At 41.3% G+C, this 20,975-nt stretch overlaps 1 protein-coding gene across 1 annotated transcript in view; it reads left to right on the top strand.

The window, feature by feature from the left end:
• The window catches only part of LOC126399551 (cytohesin-3-like), a 46,788-nt gene that overhangs the window by 19,101 nt on the left and 6,712 nt on the right, over positions 1-20,975 (top strand). The window contains exons 2-10 of the mRNA XM_050059585.1: positions 1,657-1,739; positions 3,103-3,167; positions 4,470-4,536; positions 4,704-4,822; positions 8,164-8,244; positions 8,358-8,470; positions 12,781-12,929; positions 13,072-13,183; positions 19,738-19,814. Of these exons, the coding sequence (XP_049915542.1) occupies positions 1,657-1,739; positions 3,103-3,167; positions 4,470-4,536; positions 4,704-4,822; positions 8,164-8,244; positions 8,358-8,470; positions 12,781-12,929; positions 13,072-13,183; positions 19,738-19,814 (866 nt within the window). The remainder of the gene's footprint in view (positions 1-1,656; positions 1,740-3,102; positions 3,168-4,469; positions 4,537-4,703; positions 4,823-8,163; positions 8,245-8,357; positions 8,471-12,780; positions 12,930-13,071; positions 13,184-19,737; positions 19,815-20,975) is intronic.

Consider the following 20,975-nt stretch of genomic DNA (forward strand, 5'->3'; position numbering starts at 1 on the left):
GTGGTTAACTTCCGGTTAAGCTCTCAGCTAACTTGAATGAGGATAAAATTATTTAAATATGCGGCTCTTTTAGACTGTGGAAGTGTTAAATCCCAATGGGGAAACCAGTCATTGTGCGGAGGTTGTGATGTTAAAACATTTTTATCCATTGATTTAAAGATATCTCTTTTACAATGTAAGTCTATGGGAAAAAGTCCTTTTTGGGCGTCATGGCATCCCATGACAGACCTGGAAGTTGCAATTCTACATTTGACCACAATCTAAAATTGGCTTCAAACCCAGGCACTGTTCCTGGGATCTTGTGTCCCCCAGGTTAACTCCTGTTGTGTTTGAGATATATATAGGACACATGCACAGACCCAAAAAGCAGTCCTCAAGTAGGCCTACAAGATAAAAGAATTGTGTAAAACAGCCTTGAAACTTTGTTAGAGCCCTAATTGGCTTCAAAGCCACATCCAGAGCGCTCACATTTGTAGCCCATTGCATAAGTGCTGTGAGGTAGCTGGAAGCCAGCAATCCTAATTACCATCTTTATTTTCAGATGCACAGTCATTGTGCATTTATATCCCCCTCTTTCTCTTGTCTATTAAAAACATCACCCCCAGAGGAAATCCCTCAGCCGTGTCTCCCGCTGTTTACCTGACCCTCATCACGGTGCTTCAGGATTACATAACTAGGTTAGGAAACGCCTTTTGTCTCAGCGTTGAATACCATCTATAACAATACTTGGCTCCCCTGAACGCAACTCTTTTACAAGCTGTTGAATTAAAAGCCAGCTGAATGCTTCCTCTTGAGCCCAGTGACCTTGTTTTACTTTAATTGGCGCTGCTTCCTGCCTGTGAGGGAAAATAACAAGTGATGTTTTTTTATATATCTCTCCTTTGGCAACATGTAGGCACAAAGCTGCGACTGTGATATTAGATGTGCCATTTTCCAGTTGAGAGATTTGCGTTTTCTGCCTCTAAGCTGGCTTAATGAAGCGAGATCGCTCAGAATCGCTGTTCTGCAGAAAGATGAAGAAAATTGAGAAATAAAGTGTGCGTGGGGGGAGAGTGAAACACAGGGAGAGAGAGAGGAGTGGGATAGAAGATTGGAAAACAAGATTGAGACAGAAAGACAGAGTGGAAAAGAAGGGGGAGGAAACACGGAACAGAAAGCGAGTCATCTATCCCTCTTTTCGCCGGAAGCTCTGAAACCCTCACAGCCCGGGAATCAGGGTCGTAGGCCGTGTTAAATTAGTAAATTCACTTTTAATGAAAGAAAACTTAATCTGGATTGGTTTTATTAATAGAATATTCCCCTGAGCCAAGTGGAGGCGGAGGAGAGGGGTAAAACACTTTCAAGTGGAATAATTAAGACCCTTCGCCTTCTCGTTTTCTCTAGTTAATTAAGATGAACATGCAGGCTCTTGATATGTGTTGCTGCAGCTGAACAAGCTGAAACAGTCAGTTGAGTAGCAGCCCTGTCACTTAACCACATGAGGAGGATGATCCTTTTCCGATTTTCCATCTCTGGATGTGAACTCCTTAAGAACGTGTAGGTGCTAAATAGACTTCTGTTTTCTCTCATGTGCAGTGAGCTGAGTGGTTATAGTGATGCAACCTGTGTACAAATGATAGCTAAGCTCTGCTCTGTTTTCTCCATCATGTGTTTCAGTTCCTGAGGATCTGTCCCTGGAGGAGAGGGATGAGCTTTCAAACATCCGACGCAGGAAGAGAGAGCTGCTCGATGATATTGAGGTGTGTGTTTGTACATATGAGCATATACAAAAAGAACAGGATACATTCGGGCTTTATCGTTACATAGTTTATAGTTTTTCTGATAAATGTCATGTACTATATTGCTAAAAGATCATTTTAAAGGAGAGCTATTTTGTTAATTTTCAGGGGCATACTTGTACTTGGGGTTTCTACCAGAACATGTCAACTTACTGCTTGAATGTTCAAAAAACACCTTATTTTCCTCAAACTGTCTGTGATGGAACACCTGCATTCACCCTGTGTCTGAGATGCTCCGATTTAGCGCCTGTCTCTTTAAGACCCCCTCATGAAAAAAGCTCAGCAAACAATGTCCCCTAAATATGCCGCCTTTGCTTTTTTTTATACAGGAACAAACAACTGCAGCACAATGTCACAAGCGTTCCGGAGGCAAAGAGGTGTTATGGGTGTAACGTGTAACACAACAGCATCCATGTCTGCAGTTACATATAACATTATCGTCGATAGCACTTTATAAACAATAACACTGGCAATAGTGTGGCAATAACAACCATTTACCATTTATTTGTTAAATGGCAGTTAATCAGGTCAGATGGTAGGGAGCTCCAGATTCCAAATTTTTGGACATTTTCGGCTGCTGTTCTTTTTTCGTGTAGCTGCTAACTGCTGCCAGCTGCTTTTTAACCCTCCTGCCAGTGGGTTGCACACATAACATGTTTTACAAATGTCACACCCATTAAGTCCATGGACCCACCTTGCCCACCTTGTCCCTTTTACACAGACGATTCAGCGCTGTTACTACCTCCGCTGCCGGCTAGTGTAGGATACTTAATGTAAACACTTGCAGCAGTGTGCCTGGAGCAGATGACCATATAAGGAAATACGTCATGACCTGATGTCATCTTGTGGCCAAAGTACAACAGTCTGAAGCCTGAAGTTTTTGCTCACATAGATTACTTTAACATATGTTCAACTCATTATTTAAAACTTTGGCCATCTTCAATATGAACATCCGACATTGTAACATTATACTGTATATATGACACAAAATAAGGAAAAGTATAATAGGTCTGCTTTAATGTAAAACTGGAGTACTGTATATACTTGTTACTTAGTCATTTCTGACCTTTTAATTTATTTTGCCTATCTACTTCAGTACAGTAGGTCTATTTGCATGCTGTAAGTAATGCAAATACACCTGCAGTACTTTATTGCACACCCAATTTGCTCATAAAAAGTAACGCATTTTCCACTGCTTACTGGACGGCTCATTCTCTCTTCTTTTAATGCTTTAAAGCTTTTTTTTTTACTTTATCGTGTTTGAACTTTAAGAAGGTGTTTGAACTTAAAGAAAGAAACTGACCTTCTCACTTGTTTCTCTCAGAGGTTGAAGTTTGAGATAGCAGAGGTCATGACAGAGATCGAGCAGCTGACCTGTGTTGGAGAAAGGTAAGTCGAGATGCTTTGTCGTACTGCACCAATGTAGTGTATACAGTGTTTACATCTCTAATACATCAATAACTGAGAATTTATTAAGCACTTAGTGGCTTGACAACACTGTGTGTAGATGAGTAAGCTTCATAGAGGCAGAATTTAGGCAGAGCTGATGCATTGCATTGCATTAGATTGTTCAAGTGAACTTTGTAAAGTCTTAACTAGAAACATGATGACACCAGGGCCAAAGCAGTACCAGTTTTTACAATGTTCTAGTATGATAGAAATGCTGGGGCATCTCTGTAGCGCCACAATACTTTTATTTCTAATGGTATGACGTTGCACATTTTACCTTTTTCAAAAAATTGAAGGAGAAGTTGATAGTGTCAGTTCACGGTTACAAAGAGCTTTGCGATCTGTCCCACTGAATGTATTTAATACACACTTGAAAAAACAATGCCTGAAAAAAATATAAGCTCCGAACCTTGGGATTTCTGATAAGTGGGTTAGGGTTGCCAAGCAACGTCAGGCGCAACCTTCACCTTCCTCCACGCTCTTGAAAGTAGGCACAAGAATAGCACCCGGCGCTTGACCTTCTGAGAAAAAGATGCAGCATGTGTCCTAGGCCTAAATGCTGTTTCAGGGCCATCAGCACACTGGCAGCAGTAAATGTATATCATGAAACCGTGAGCAACATTCATTTGTAGGATGTAAACTGCTCCTTATGTCTCTAAAATCTCTACATACACGGAAAAAAATATACAGAATATAACCTCCACAACCTCTACTGCGTTAAATAACACGTACACAGGTTTTTACCTTCAGTCATAAATAGCCACCGCCAGAGTTATGGCTGTTATGTGACTCATTGCCTCTGTCTTAGCTGAGTTTGGGATTTGCATGTTAGCTCAAAGACGTCAAAGGCAGTTGGTGTAGGCTGATATAGACACAGCTGTAAGGGTCTGATAGCAGTATCAGGTTGCCATATTTACCCGGGTGTTTGTATAGGTAAAATATAGACTTACTGACAAGACAGTGTATGCACAGCAACCAACAGCATAAAACAAATAATGACAGTCATGGTACAGGCTACGTGCCAGGTGTCTCCGTGCATATGTTTTTCAGAACACACATATAATGGGTAGAACAGATGTGGCAGGATTCAGGAAATAATACTCTCTGTTGTGACTATAAATAAAGTATATTGTTGTTTTTGACATTCAGGTACCTGACAATCTGTTATTTTCAGTGTTGTTTATGGTAAATAAGTGACAGTAACCCTCATTAAATCTCTACCTTTCTGCATCTGTGTTCCAGTAAAACATCCCAGAGAAATAAACAGATCGCGATGGGCAGGAAAAAATTCAACATGGATCCAAAGAAGGTAACACGTGTCCTTTAACATCTTCCACTGTCTCCGCAGCCTTGAAAGGAGTAATTTTCTTTTGGTGTGAAGAGCGATCCATTCTCAGCCATGAACCCCTGTCATTTCCCATCATCTGCCCTCGATTGAGATGAACAACCATCCTGTTTTCACCCTTTCCTCTCCAGGGAATCCAGTTCCTGCTGGAGAACGACCTCCTCCAGCACACTCCCGAAGACATCGCCCAGTTCCTCTACAAAGGCGAGGGCCTCAACAAGACCGTCATCGGAGACTACTTGGGCGAGCGGTGAGGCAGAGCATCTATCAAGTCCTCCTTACATGAGATTTATGCTCCCTCTGTGATTAGAGAAAGAAATTATGGCCTGGATTCATTGATTAATGAGGGAGAACATGACTGCCCCCCCAACATGAATCTTTAAGTCAGTGCGGGTGTCTTGTCAGAGTCCACCCATGTAGACTTATAACTGGTAATAAAATGGCCATCCAGCCCCTCACATCTCCGGCCAGACTGCTGGATAATGAAGAAGAAAGGAAGTCACGCAGCGGGTGAGATGTATGGTGTTATCTGAAGGTGAGATTAGATAGTCAAACATACTGTGTGAGGCGAACAGGGACAGAACATACTGCATGAAAAACCAGGAAAGGGAGCTGCAGGAGAGAGAGAGCGAGCGCATCAAAGGTTTAGTGTCCCAAATTTATCAGGCACAAAAACCACAGCTTGATTTATCAGTCATCTGTTTTTAATTTGAGATAATAATTTGGAAAACACATATGAATGAAATATGTGTGCAACGCATATCCTGAGAAAATCATGGGACTTTAATCATCTGTGCTATTTCTTACATAAATAATGCATCCATTTTGCTCCTCATTATCCTCAGCTGATAAAACACACAGCAACAGTTCAACCTATAATCAGTTCAACTTATATCCAGTTCTTATATTTGCTTTTCTGAACACCCACTGGCAAACCTGCACAAATAAGACAAAAAGGAATAATTCTCAAAACACATCCGCAAAAATTGAAATGCAAATAATACCAAATGTCTTGGTGCTCCTGTTATATTTGCACATTTTTAGAATTGGCAGTGTGCATACATGTGGTGCAAAATGGGCCCCTCTCACAAAGGTCGTGAAACTTTTCAGAGAGTTGGTCGTAACTGAAGGGTACTGACACATCCGGATACTAAGTCCCAAATTTAATCAATTTAATATAGGATCCCAAATTCAAGACCTTTCTTTTTGTTACGTTGAAATCCCTTTTTTGAAATATAACATTAATGCACACCAAAAATTATAATAAGGTGCTGATCACTGGCACAAGACTTGATTGTAGAAAACAAGTGTCGCAGAGTGTATATGGCTCATATGGAGCCAGAGTGTGCGACACTTACCTGAGGTTTTGAGGAATGCCTCGGGGCCTTGTCGGTTGCTCGCAGTCTGAAAGTTTCAGCTCGTCTTTTTTTTCTCCTCTGCTTCCTGTGTTCTTGGTGCAAAAGCAACATTTAAACTTTGCCACATGGATAATTGCAATCAGATGCAAAAAAGGCAAATTGCAATCAGCTGTAAAACTGAATGGGTGTGCCTGCACTCTAATATCTTTAGCGCAATATCTCTTTGTGAATCGGACCTGGAGACGAGGCAGATAGCAGTTGAAAGCGATCCACAATTCATGGTGCAATCAGCAGCCACAGTCAAACTGTATCATCCAATCTGCTTTTTTTTCACATAAAAATTCTTAATAAGGATCCTTCAAAGTTTTTATATACTGCATTTTTTATTAGCTCACACACCATTATCTGTTCATCTGTAATAAGCCAGTACTGGCTGATATTGACCTGCCCAATTCATTGATCTAGCTCTACTTTGTTAAGAATATACAGAAAAAATCTGAGTAGTCCGCATGAGTATTCCTACCTGCTGTGCCTGAGGGAAATATTAATTGAATCAACAGATCTAAGAATAAAAACATCACAGGCTAGACACACTCTTTGATCGACAAAGCAGAAACAGCGGCGAGTGATTAGTGGCACAAATGTCACGAGAAAATGTCACAGAGAAAATAAGAATCTGAAGCATTTCTGAGGCTGGCATCATACTCCAGTTGTGTTATACACTATATACTGTTGTATACTGTAACAAAACTGTGCTCTCTTTTTAAAGAGTGCATATAGAGAGAGAGGATGATTATATATTTATAAAACGTATAATCCATACTATATTATATAAGCATACTATAATTTTGAAAAGAGGATCCTGAAAAAAATGCAGCACTGTTTGAACTCTTTTTATGCAGAAAATCACATCAGTTACACCCTGTATTATCTTACCTGAGCCCAGGTGCAGATGAACAGACGGTAGCAGAAACAATGAAACACACACACACACTCGCACATTGTGAACGGGGCTGAAGGTTGGGGAGGGGGGACTCTGGGGACTCCTTGCCGGCAATGGGCTTTATTCACGGAGGATCATCAAAGAGGCCACCTACCCAGTGGAAATCACACTTAACACAGGCGGAGGGTTTACACTCAGTAATTATCACTAATTGAGCTTATGCAAGGAGCAGGAACCTATCATTACACGCTGAGCAGGGAGGGAGATGAAGATAAAACAGGAGGGGAACAGAGCGAGAGACCCGTGGAAAGGAGGAAGAGGGAAAAATAGCCGGGAGGAGGATAGATAGCGGGAGATGGAGTGGATGACTGACTCCTAAATTACCGGAACAGACCTGTGTATTGTTCCTGTATAACTCAGGTTTGTTTATCACATACTGTACACTCGCCGTTATCACACTGAGACACATATATACAGTTTTATTTTTACAAACAGCATGCAAGTGTCTTTGTAATAACAATACCTATAGCAATAACCGTATATATGTATATCCCTCATAGGACAGGGTTCATTTTATTTGGCTGCAAATGCCAGTGTACTTGTAAGAGGAAGAAAAGCCCCGAAGTCATCGTCCAAATAATCCAAGACTGTTATTGCAATACAAGTTTGTTGTTTGTTTCCTGTAAGCCAACACTGTAATCTTCTCAACCTTTTCCACAATGTCTCTCCACAAAAACCCCACAAAAGTCTGAAAATTCCTGGCTTCATTTGAACAATACACAACACACAGACGTTACGGGATCAGGATCACGGCCCCTGATGTTCAACAAACATGATCAGAGAAGCCGTGACCGCAGCCTCAGAGCAGCTGTTGACTTTTCCTCCAAAGAAAAAAAAACTCCAACTGGCCAAATAAACCTCTGACAGAAAGGAGCCTGTGTGGGTTCGGTTTTTGCTGTTTTCATCAGTCGAACGCACCGTCCCTCCCACCCCCTCAGGATGGAGAAACACTCAACATCGGCCAGCTGTTAAAATTGCTTCCAGACTTCACGCTCAGCGCCCGGTATGAATAAAGGCACAAACATGACAGGAATGCTGAGAAACAGGAATTCAGGTTGAGAAATTCTTTCATGGGGGAAAAATGTTCTTCTCCACCCTCTCATCTGGGTTGACATTGTGATTAGAGTTATCGCTCATCTTCTCTGGATGATCTTCTTGTTCTATAAAAAAAAGGAATGACTTAGAGATACTGGAAATCTGATTGTCTCATCTGTATTTTTTTTCCACCAGGGACGACTTCAACATCAAGGTGCTGCAGGCCTTTGTGGAGCTGCATGAGTTTGCAGACCTCAATCTCGTCCAAGCATTACGGTCAGCAGAACAATTAACCCAAATATTAAGTAGAGAAAATGTACAACATCTAAATCATGTGCATCCTGTGGCATCACAAATTAAACCCCCTTCCTCTTCTCTCTCTGTTGTAGGCAGTTTCTGTGGAGTTTCCGTTTGCCAGGTGAAGCCCAGAAGATCGACCGTATGATGGAAGCGTTTGCCTCGCGGTACTGCCAGTGCAACCCCGGAGTCTTCCAGTCGACAGGTCAGACACAAGGCAGGCTACTGTTGTTTAAATCAGTGATCCCCAACCTTTCTTTTTGTCAGGCATACCCCTACAGGCCTGTCAGACAAGCTCCAGTGCCCCTTCATTGACCCCCACCTGCCATGCTCCAAATGTGTTGATTTGAATTGATTTTAAACAGGATGTTATCCAACACCATTAATTATTTAAAAGTGGATACTGGTACAGTATTTTTTCATACAGTTGAACAGTCATGTTTAGGTTGGTTGTGCATTACTTTTAGTGACCTATTATTATAAGTTACCCATAGATACAGCGCCTTGAAGACGTATTCATCCCCCTTGGCATTTTCCATTTTTTGTTGAATTTAAAAACATCGAACAGCTCAGCGCTACATTGGTGTGCAAAACCATCAAGAATAAAATTGACTAAACATTTAGATATGGATTCAAAACAGCAGTACAATCAACAGGTGCAGTGTCTATAAGTCAATCAACCAAAATGCTCGCAAGTGGGTTTGAGAGTTGAGAGTAGTTTGAGAAACGGAGGTATGGAGTCCATATTTTCATGAATCGTCCCTTTGTGGAGTGAAGCAAACAGATCAGGTATTCTAAAACAAAACCAAATCCAGTTGCGTTCGATTCAATTGCCTTGAGATAACTATGACCTGGATGAATGAGAATATCCACAGGCAGGTCAGGTATTCGAGAGGAAAACACTCCAGCAACCTGTAATTCGATAGATTTTAATCTGTAATTTAAATAGAATAGATAGCCTACACACAATAGTCAAAACTGGTTACATGAAATAAAAAAACGAAAAGTGGTGCATGGATATGTATTAACCCCCTTTTCTATGAAGCCCCTAAAGAAGACCTGATGCTACCAATGGCCTTCAGAAGTCACATAATTTGTTAGCTCACCTGTGTGCAATCTAAGTGTCAAATGTTCTCAGTATATCTACACCTGGATACAAAAGGCCCCAGAGTCTGAAACACCACCAAGCAAGCAGTAGGCCCACCCTAAAGAACAAGAACCTCTCCAAACAGGTCAGGGACAAACGTCTGGAGAAGTACAGATCAGGGTTGGGTTTTAAAAGCTTTAAAAAGAAACTTTGAACGTCCCACGGACCATTAAATCCATTACTGCAAAATCAAAGAAATGTGGTACCACAACAAACCTGCCAAGAGAGGGCCACCCACCAAAACTCAAGAACCAGGCAAGGAGGATATTAATCACAGAGGCAACAAAGAGAACAAAGGTAACCCAGAAGGAGCTGGAAGGTTTCACAGCCAAAACTGGAGTATCTGTCCATGGGACCACTTTAAGCCACACACTCCACAGAGCTGGGCTTTATGGATGAGAGGCCTGAAAAAAAGCCTGTACTTTACGTTTGCCAAACAGCATGTGGGCGACTCCTCAAATATATGGAAGAAGGTACTCTGGTCAGATGAGATGAACTGTTTGGCCACTGTTGTAGGGCTGCAGCTGATATTCTTGACTGATCATTTAATCGTTCTGTCAATAAAATGTCAGAAAATTGTTAATGTAATTCCTCATAGCCCAAGGTGACGTCTTCAAGAAATATGTTTTATCTGATCAACAATCCAAAAATCAAAAACTATTCAGTGTATTATCTTGTGTGACTGAGAAAAGCATCAATATTCTCACATTTAAGAAGCATGAAATCAGTAAAAGTTTGACTTATTGCTTAAATAAATGACTTAAACAATTATTTGATTATCAAATAGTCGCCAATTGATTATCTGGCCATCAACTAATAGATAAATCAACATATTGTCTAAACTGCTGAGACTTCTCTACTTCCTTGCCGCCTAGTTTTCATTCCCTCGGATAGCCACAGTGTTGATGTTACAGATGACTCAATGCAGATTTCTAGTTTTTAAGCAAATAGCATCCTCAGTATTTTTTTTAATTAGCTGAGCTAATCTTTCCACATGTCCACTGGAAACTGCAAAAGTACCCCCAGGGATCCATAAGAGCAAAGTGTGAAATCCAGTACATTGGACAAAGTCAATGCACTGATAAGCAGCCGAGCCTAATGAACCAGCAGAAGTACTGCCCGAGGGTCCGGGATACATTTAGCGATGGCCTGTTTTTTTTTTTAAATGCATTTTAATCATTAAGCCGTAAGAATTACTGTAACTAAAGCTCAATGAGGATTAACTACAGATCACGGTTCACTGCAGTAGAGTAAACAAGCAGCAACAAACAAGGGACATCCATTATTCAGGAAGACTCAACCTGGCTGAGTGATACATGGTCTTGTGATAAACAAAGCCTCCAACTACAACAGTCAGTTAATAATTAAAGAAGTTATAGAGCAGCATGCTGCTGTGCGAGATTGTCGAAGGTGCATGTGGTCCCGTGGAGGGAATACTCCAAGTTCTGTCAGTTCAGTAGCGGCGTGCATGTTTGTGTGTGACAGTTGTGGGTGCAGGGCAGAACAGCAGCTTAGATTCATGTGCGCAGCAGTAACTGCACACAGAGCTCATAAAAACCTAAAACGATCAGGGATCTTTAATCACCAGTAGAATGAGAAGCCCGTGTCTCTCTGTGCTTCATCATGCTCATCAATTTTTTTGATTACGCTGACATTCCTCTCACAGTTAGCACCACCTCTTGCCCCATATTACACAGTGTGTGCAAAGCTCCTCTAGTTTTTTTTTGTGGGGAGTGTGTTAGCGGGCAGACAATAGGCAGTGTAGGACAGCCAGGAACCAAAGTGTGTCAGTGAGAGGAGACAGACAGAGGGGAATGAATGATTCATTTACAGGCAGCCACTGGCCCGTGTGTGTCTGAACATTAACTCACAGCAGAGGCTAAAGCCCCTCCTCCCCCCTTTACTCTCACTCATACCTCACACACACACGCACATTTTTCAAATACGGTACAAATGCATGACTATTAAAAATAAATCCTGGCTAAAAATCCTGTGCTGGTAAAATAGTCCACAGTCTTTCTTTGTGTCTATCTTTTCTCACTCCTATCTGCCTCTTCAAAAATACATTTAAATCAATTACAAAAAAAAAATCTACGGCACATTTAGAAGAATTAGGGCTGCTAATCCCCTTTGTTCTCTTTAACAGCAAAAAAAAAACAGCTATATGTGTAAGAAAAAAATAGAAACTCAAAAGGCGATAATGAACACTAAGTATCACTGTATGCAGATGACATCCTGCCATACGCCAGTGTTTTTGTTAAATAAAACGATGACAAAATAATTTAATCAATTACCTTTTTTCCATGGCAAAGATGAGATGTTGATGATCTGAAAGTAGATCTTTTGAACAAATGAACGTTTTGTATGCGCTGACGAGATAAGAGGGGACTAAAATGTTAGTGGACGCTCAAAATAAGAGTAGGCGAGAACAGAATGATAAATTATTTTATGAAACGTTTCAGAAAAATGTTTTTAGCTAAGAAGATGAAAATGGCCGTGCTTGCAATTATTTTCTGATGCTGTTTGAGCGATTTGAGATCGGAGCACCGACGGGCTGGTTAACTCCAGTAAATAGTCAGCACCGGGATGGGCGCTAGCCTGTAAAACACTCACACTGGAGCAGCGTCATATGTAAGCGCGAGTTTTGAGCTCTAAGTCAGAAGTAAATAATTAGCCGTGTGTGTCTGACTGTGGATGGTGAAGCTGCTGAATGGATTTGTGGAGTTTGTTAGTTGCAGCAGTGGCTGTTAGCAGCTAGCTCTGCTTGTTAGCTGCTGAACCACAGCAGAGGGAGCAGCCACATCTGCTGATCCCTGCAGGACTTCACTCAGATTCAGAATATGGTTTGATTGCTGTTTGACAGGCAGGTAGGAGGTTTGATTATCTGTGGGTGTAGCTGTGCTGTAAATAAACAGTCTGGACTCAGCAGAGTTTTCTCTGACAGAGCTGAAAGCTCAGCTTCAATTACTGACTCTGTGAGAAGATGTGACTTTAAACCTCCAGACTAACATGTTGCAGATTTTTGAAACAATTTAGGCTGTCTGTGATGTCTTTCAATATGTTTAAATCTTGTAAGTAAAGGCTGTGTCACTCTGACTTACCATAGGAATTATGGTAAATGTGTCCTATTTTTGGTCTTCGTAGACAGCTTATGTAATTGTCTGTTACTACTTGTTCCATCTATGCAGTGTTCTGTATTGAGTGAAAAATCTGTGCAACTCTGATCTCATTTAGACTCAGTAGTAACGTGCAATCTGTCTGTGATGAACAGATATAGATATCTAGATACAGATTGCAGGTTAATGTCAGGTATAAATGGGGTCTCTATGGCAGGACACACTATTTGATTCCCTTACTGTCGCTCTCAGATACCTGCTACGTGCTGTCATTTGCCATCATCATGCTGAACACCAGCCTACATAACCCCAACGTCAGAGACAAGCCCCCTGTGGAGCGCTTCATCTCCATGAACAGAGGCATCAACGAAGGAGGAGATCTGCCAGAGGAGCTTCTCAGGGTGAGAATTCATCTGTAATGTGTGTGTTTGTGTGTGTGATGATTGATCCCTGTGGCCGTCCTCTCACGCCCACTCCATACGAATGAGACATTTCCTCCACTGTTCACCTTTTTGATTAATAGCCTTCATCTCCTGTCTGCAGAACCTTTACGACAGCATCAAAAACGAGCCCTTCAAAATCCCAGAGGATGATGGAAACGATCTGACGCACACATTCTTCAACCCCGACAGAGAAGGCTGGCTCTTAAAGCTCGGTATGTACATTCAGAGTTACAGAAGTAACCTTGATTCTGATGATTTATCATTAGTGAGCAGAGCGTCAGCATCAGGTTGATGAGCAGTGTCCTTTATTTCCCTGGTGATGCGTGTTTGTGTTGTTTATGTGTAACGTGTGTACGATGAGCTTTCAGGCGGCTATGTCAGAGGCTGACAGCTCTTGGGCAACAATGGCTGATAGTAGTCGATTGTGTCTCTTAATTTTAGAATTTGTCAAGCCAAATTAAACATTCAGCCCCTGTTTGTCCCATTATACTTTGGGAAACGATACAAGGACGCTAACGCCAATCTCACCTATAAAAACTTAGTTCATTTATCATTCTTAGTTCACTAAGAACACACTACATATTCAGACCCATGCTGGCTAACTGGCAAGCTAACAAAGTCATTCATGTTAACAGAGCTGACTCTTCTCAAGAAATAGGTGTTTGCTAAGTCACAAGTTGGGTTTCCATTCAAATGTAGCACAAATTTAACCAAATTTTCAGAAAATCAGCAAAAGAAAATTCTATGTTATTACTATTATGTAAATACTGGGAGTTGGTTCATTGAGATTAGCAGCGCAGTAGGTGGTGCTAATTCTCCAGTCATTATACCACTGCAGAAAAGAGGGTGCGATAAGATGACGCAATTAAAAGTGCACCAGTCAAACCTCTAATGAAGGAAAACCAAGCCCCCTAGTCCCGGGCTTTAAAGCCAATTTCACATAGTGGCCAAACATGGAATTAAAATGTCTGGGTCTATCATGATGCCATGGTGCCCAAAAAGACTTTTTCCCATAGACCTGCATTGTAAAACAGACATCTGTAAATCAGTGGATACATTTTTTTGAGTGTCACAAAAACCCCGTGAAATTACTCGTTTCACTGTCTTAACTTAATTTGACTCTATTCGATTCGATAACTTTCCTTATGTCTAGAAGAGTCGCACAATTAGATAATTTTATCCCCATTCAAGTTAGCACCGGGCTAAACCAAAATGTAGTTGCTCAGCCGGCGAATAGTCTCTAGTACGCTTGCTCTATGGGCCCCATGATATGGAAGATTTGGGTAATTTCATACCAAAGAAATTGAGCTTTTTTGGCATTATGAGCCACTTTGCAACTTTCATAGGAATGAACAGGACCTCAACCTTAAACGCTGTATCCAGTTCTCTTTATACAACCATGAGGAAAACATTGGATTATGATAACAGAGAGAACACTGGACAATGGATTTATAGATTTTAAACAACTGATCGTACAGCTCTGTGCTCTTGGGAGAGTTCTGGTAACAGCCCTGTGTGCATATATTAGCGTGTTAAAAGCCATCCTGATGATGAAGAGAGCCTACAGTGGCAACATTAAATAGCAATACAAGAACCAATTTCAGCCCACTCATGATTTTAATTGTTCAGCCTAATTTTTGCCCGAAAACTGTCCCCCTTCATGATGGTGCTAGATGAGGTTGCTAGGATATCTGTGACGCAACTGCAAAATGTCTTTTCTTTCCACGTCCTTCATCTTGTGACCTCTCCTCTCCGTTGTGTCTCATGTTATGTCTCCTATCTTTCCTCTCCTCTCCCTTTAAAGCATGCTCCTTTTTGTGATTACTGGCATGGTGATTTCTGTGATAGTGCTGTCTTTGGAAATCCTTCTGTTTTCTGTTCCTCACTCCCTTTTCTCTAACCTTTCAGCCTTTCGTTCTGTTCTCTCATTCTGTTCTGTGATGGCTGTTCCTTCTTAAATCTCTGTATTAGGAGGTAGGTAACGCTCCTTCCTCCATCCTCCCCGGTTCATCACAGAGTGCCCTCACACTGGCATTGGCTGCCATTATCTCCTTGGCACACAGGGCCCCTGAACATGCTAGCCGCCTCATTTAATTGGCTTATTGTGTCAGAGCTGTTATTGGGCAAATAAGAAAAGCATCGTCAAGTGATGGGTTATCTCATTTAATGACAAGGCGAGTTGGAGGTCAGTGATCTCTCTCATTCTGCATGGGGATTGGCTGCATTTCTCAAGTGGCTCTGAAAGAGGCTGGATGACGCAGAGGGCTCGTCTCAGACTGGTGCACATACAAAGAACAGATGTTTATCCCAAGAAGTATAAAAGATAACTGTTGACCTCATCAAAACACAGTGTCACTCACCAAATCCCTTTTAATATCCTGCTTCCTTTTACGAAAATGAAGCATGATTACCAGATAAAGACGGGAAAATCACATGTTACTTATTTGAAAGCAAAAATTAAAGTGAACATTATTTTGTTATACTCAGAGCTACTGTAGTTACTATAGTGATGGTGCATACAGTTTTACAATGCTATGGACAATTATACCAGAGATTACCGGTGCTTTCAGCTTTGAGTTCAGTTCTATATAGACCGAAACACCATAGCATCGCGCAAACAACTACAATTACTTCCAGGTAGACAATTGGCAGTTGATCGATGAACTTGTTTAATTCTGTTGTCATTTATTGTCATTTAAAGAGTTAAACACGGTGGTTCAGCCCTATCTGAAGTTACTGCTCCTTTGATAAAACAAATCTACCGGTACAGATGCTAAACAATGCACTGCTGTGGACAGGGGTCACATTAACGAATTTAAACCATCTAAAAAGACCCACCTAAAAAATCAGTATCAGTTTAAAGTGTATGCTATGGTTGGGATATTTTCCCTGCTTTACCTTAGACACTAACTGATGGAGGCAGCGGTAAACCAGCAACTCACATGTTCTGCAAAGTACAGTTGCTGTTTTTGTCAATGGAGGCTGGTGACTTTCAGATAACACCTTCAGTTCAGCTATTGGTCAAGGCAACTGATGTAAATTGCAACTTGTGTGTATAAAGTGCGAAACCTTGTAAAATGTGCTTATTTACGTTTTTGCTGAGAGTTAGATATGATTGATACAATTATCATGTCTGTAAATATTAAGGTACTGCCAGCATCCAGTTAGCTTAGTATGTAATCTCGCTCTTCCAAAAATTTGCTCTGCATATGGTGTGAACACACCTTAAAGCTCACTCATTAACATGTGCTGCTTACACCTCTTTACAGTCTTTGTGCTTTGCTAAACTAACAAGCTTCTGGCTGTAATGTTAGCTTCATATTTAACATACAGGCATGAGTGGTATCAATCTTCTCAGCTATCGCTTGGCAAGAAATGTCGTTTTTTTTTTCTTCAAAGCTGCACTCATAGAATTATGTGTGAGAACCTAAAAAACGTTAGCAAGTCAACCAAACAGCTGAATCAAAATCATAACAAACTGCTGCATGCTTTTAAATATTTTTCCAAGTAACGCTAACATGCATTGCTCTGACCTAAGCAACATTTGCTTCGTCGTAGACTCCCTTAAACATGCAGGGTTCAGCTGAACAGGTCACCTCATGCTCTGTATACCATTAGAGACGGCCCTGTGCGACATACAGCTCCTGTGTGGCTATCTGCCAGAACACACAGTCATGCTCCAGCTTTAGTGAATGGGCTGCTTGAATCTGCGCTGTGGGAATGTGTACCTACCGCTGCGTGGCTGGTCATGCGGTGAAATAAAGGAGACCCTTGCCTATTGTCATTCTCCTCCCTCTGTTCCTGTCCCGCAGGCCTCAGTCCTCCACACTGCTGCTTCTCCTCTTCCTGTAAAGACCCCCCTCTCTATCTCATTTGCTCTGTATCCCACCAGCTGCACTTGCCACATCATTTAAGGTCCAATTTTTCCCCATTAGTGAATTCCACGCTAATTTTAGCTCCATCAGAGGAGTCCCTGCTTAATGAGAGAAGATTTTTTTTCTTAGTTTGAATGAAGCACTCCGCTGGCTTGTCAGGTTGTTCAATATGACATATTGCTGCACTGCTACGAGGCTGTAAAGCTCCATAAGCACTCATTACACTACATTATTAACCAGGACTGAGCCTGCTGCCATGCCTGAATCCATCATCATCCAGCGTGAACAGCATGTCATAAAATGCAGTTATTTAGACGTATATTTCAGAAGGCTTACTATCTGCAGAGGAGTAACTAAAAAGCACCTCTGTTGGTCATGTGGGAAAATTGTGAGAGTTCAGCCAAGCTCGTACGGAAGCTCTGAGAGGTGAAGAAAGAGAAGAAAAAATATTCAGGTGTTTAATTATTTTCTCCTCTGTGCTTGTAACTTGAGAACAGGTGAGAAAAAAAATTTGTCCCGGATAATCTTTTTATTGTCGTTGACATTTTCTTTGTCTGTGAAGCAAGTGGATGAAGGAAGTTTTATCAGGATCATTTCCCAAGTTGCTTTTTTCCACACATCAAACAGGAGAAAACAAAATTTGTTTGTTGTTGTAATACTCATTTTGGCCACAAGAGGCTGAAGTGCACCACTACCTTATGTTCTAAATAGGATTAAAGGCATTCACGTTTTCTTCTGGGTGAATTTCAATTTCTCCAAGCACGTTAATTTTCTATTGGCGAGTTGTTTTTAATTACTGTTATGTCTTTCTTTTAGCTAGAAATGTATTTTAATTAAAGCTAATCTGCCGTTAGCGTTAGCAGTGATGTTCTGATATCCTTTTTTTCTCACTACTACCAATTCTGATACATGAACCTGCGTATCGGCCGATAACAAGTACTGATCCAATACTATGGTGTTAAAAAAAGATATAAAGGCTATACACTGCTAAGCCTATATGAATGTGAAAAGATTGCTGTCATTGTTGTATGGCGCGGCTCAGGCTAAACCCTTAAAAAAATAAAAAATAAAAACATACAGGAAATGAATGCCATAGTTATGTGGTTTTTAATTTGACATTTTCCTGACGGCTAACATTATACTACTTATGGGAAATCAGTTATTCTTGGGCGTGTTAAATTAGTAGTGTGTATTATGTATGTATAATGTATTAATAAATTAAGAGGTATCAGATCGGTGCGTAGATTCTTGTACACACCGATACCTGATCCATCATTTTAGGCAGTATATGGGGCATTTCTAACACTGGTATTAGTAGCAGAACAACTCTACGCATTAACTATACTGACGTTAGCCATAGTCTGCTAGCTAGCTGATGGAAAACCAAAAATATATATGTATCTTTTTTTCTCACTTGCCTCTCAGGGCTTCCATAGCTTGTTTTCTAGGACAGAATAAAGAGACAAGGACGAATGTAAACAATTTTTCCTGTCCTTCACATTCATTTGAACTGAAGTGAATGGGACATAGCGATGTAATATCAAAGCATTATAACCAGACTTGTCCTTGACTGGCTTGTCTCAGCAATGTGTTCAGCATGAAAACTGACAAACACGCCATCTAATCAATGTTTAGATTAGATAAATGACCATTCAATGTGCAGTACTGGGGTTGTTCTGCATTCAATGACTTCAGATTCATCCAACAAATAAGCTTTTATACTTGTGGGAAACATTTTTTTTTATCCCATTCAATAAAACACACTGAGTCATGTCAGACTTTAAACTCCCTGACACTTGTGCACATTTTATCTGCACTCCCTTTCTAGAGTGTCCATAAACAAACGAGTGATTAATCTGCATTACAAACATGCAAACATGGGAGGTCCTGCAGCAGAAATCCATAATAAATGTCAGGTTTTGAGGGTGAAATTAAACATATGGTTCAGTGGGATAAACAGCTCTCCAGACTGCCATATGGTTGACTGTAACAGAATACAACTTATATTTTGTATTTACCCAGCAATAGTAGAATATATTTACAACCTCATGCCATTTTAATGAGTGAAATGCAGCGGATGCATCTGAAAGTAAGCATTGCTCGTAAATAATAGAATATAGACGTATAGGATTTTACCGGAGCTAGCAGTGTAGAGCGAAAATCTGGGTCAAGTGAACATCACATATTGATTACATCAGTAACGGCTGCTTTGTGCTCATTCTGTTAAGTCAGCAAACATGTTATTATAGCGCACATAATGCAGATTAACATCAACCACAGTATGTTTTTTGGATTACATAGGTAAATGGCGTCACCGATGGTGTAATTAACAGAAAATCCATTAATCCAAATAATCTACTTTTATCTGATGATGGAGGCAGACAAAAAGATCTTGCAAGGAGAAATCCCTATAGTATTCCTACATTAAGATGTTTTTAAAAAGATGTTTGACCTGTACGCCCTCTCTACAACAAGCTTTACATTCTTCTGCCTCTGTTTTTTGTTTTTAAAATATCCGCAAAGCCTTTTTCTCAAGTCAAGCTCATAAAATCCATCATCCTCACTGTTCAGACAAGTTGATTGCACTCCTGCTTCAGTTGTCACACGTGTATGTGATATGCTCAGGTCTGGGATTTCTCCTGGAAGCGAACACTATGTTGAACAGTTTTCACAAGCCCTGCAGAGCCCTCAGGCATCCATCTCTAGAGGCTGGGAGAGGGGGGTGCCAGAGGGAGTATCCAGCCTCTGATTGAGCCTAATAATGCAGAGAGCTGATGATCAGAACCAGATGTGGCACGTGGAGTAGAGGTCTCCTGCAGGTTAGCTTCTACATGCACAAACACCGTCACCTCTTCAGTATGAACTCAAATGTTTGGTGTTTCTCTCCGCAGGTGGCAGGGTGAAGACGTGGAAGAGGCGGTGGTTCATTCTGACCGACAACTGCCTCTATTACTTTGAATACACAACAGTAAGTAGGCGTATTGGTGTGTTCTTAGGGGTGTAAGAACATACTCAGTGTGGGTTTTTCTGTTGTTTACCGGGAGGCATATTGCATAAATATTTATCTCTTTGCAGATTACCAACAAAAAAGCATATTTGATCAGAGTGGATCTTAAAGTATGAGACATTCGGAGAATTAATATAGCAGCAAACAACTATTTGCTATGTAAAGATACACTGGAGTACTCCTTGCCTCACTGTCGGCCATGTTTGTTAAAAAAGAGGGCGTGGCTCTAGTGCAGTCCACTTCAGATTGTGTGGAACGCTGTAATTCTCTTATAGACATCCAACTGAAAGCAGATAACAGTAATCACAGATCTAGACACCCTAGAAAAGTCACGTCCATCGGAGTGGATAGGGGATCTGATCACACCCACACACACACGCACACGCACACGCACACACACACAGAGTAAAAGACAGAGGTCTTTGCCTTTCAGCTCTGCTCTTTAACAGATGCAGCCCCTTTGACCTACATGAACCTCACTCCAGCAATTACCATGAGGCATCATGGGAAACATCTGCAAAGTCTACAGCACACATCTGGCCCCCCAAGGCCGCAAGCCAAGTGCCTCCCCCAACCAACTGCCTGTCACCCCACACTTCACACCAGCACCCAGCATCCCCATTTCTGAGAAAATCCCCCCTCAAGCACACACACACACACACACACACACACACACACACACACACACACAAATGCACACGGCAGTGGGGGTACACACACTCAAACAAGCACACACACACACAGCCAGCTGTGAGCAGCCGTCTGAGGGCATTTCCTCCCCCTGCTGTGCCCCCTCATTAGTAGGAAGATGACAGGCAGGACACGAGGCTGTTCCTCAAGGTCCCCCCTCACATCTGGCCCCGCAGACACAAAAGCAGTTGCTGGAGGACGGAAGATGGAGGATGTGGGGAGTGTAGGGTTGTGTCTCCCTCGGGTGCTGTCCCTTACGTGACCAGGATGACTAAAATCTAAGTGTGCGTTTATCGCTAACTTCAATTTAACACTAATACTGTCAGGCTCAATATAATGTAAAGTTAACTGTTTAATATTTAGCTGTGCTGTGGTGGAAATTAAAGGAGCTACATGTAGCATCAAAAAATGTTACTGCAATAACTTTGTGAC

The sequence above is a fragment of the Epinephelus moara genome, chromosome 13 (genome assembly GCF_006386435.1).
Source record: "Epinephelus moara isolate mb chromosome 13, YSFRI_EMoa_1.0, whole genome shotgun sequence".
Taxonomy (NCBI): domain Eukaryota; kingdom Metazoa; phylum Chordata; class Actinopteri; order Perciformes; family Serranidae; genus Epinephelus; species Epinephelus moara.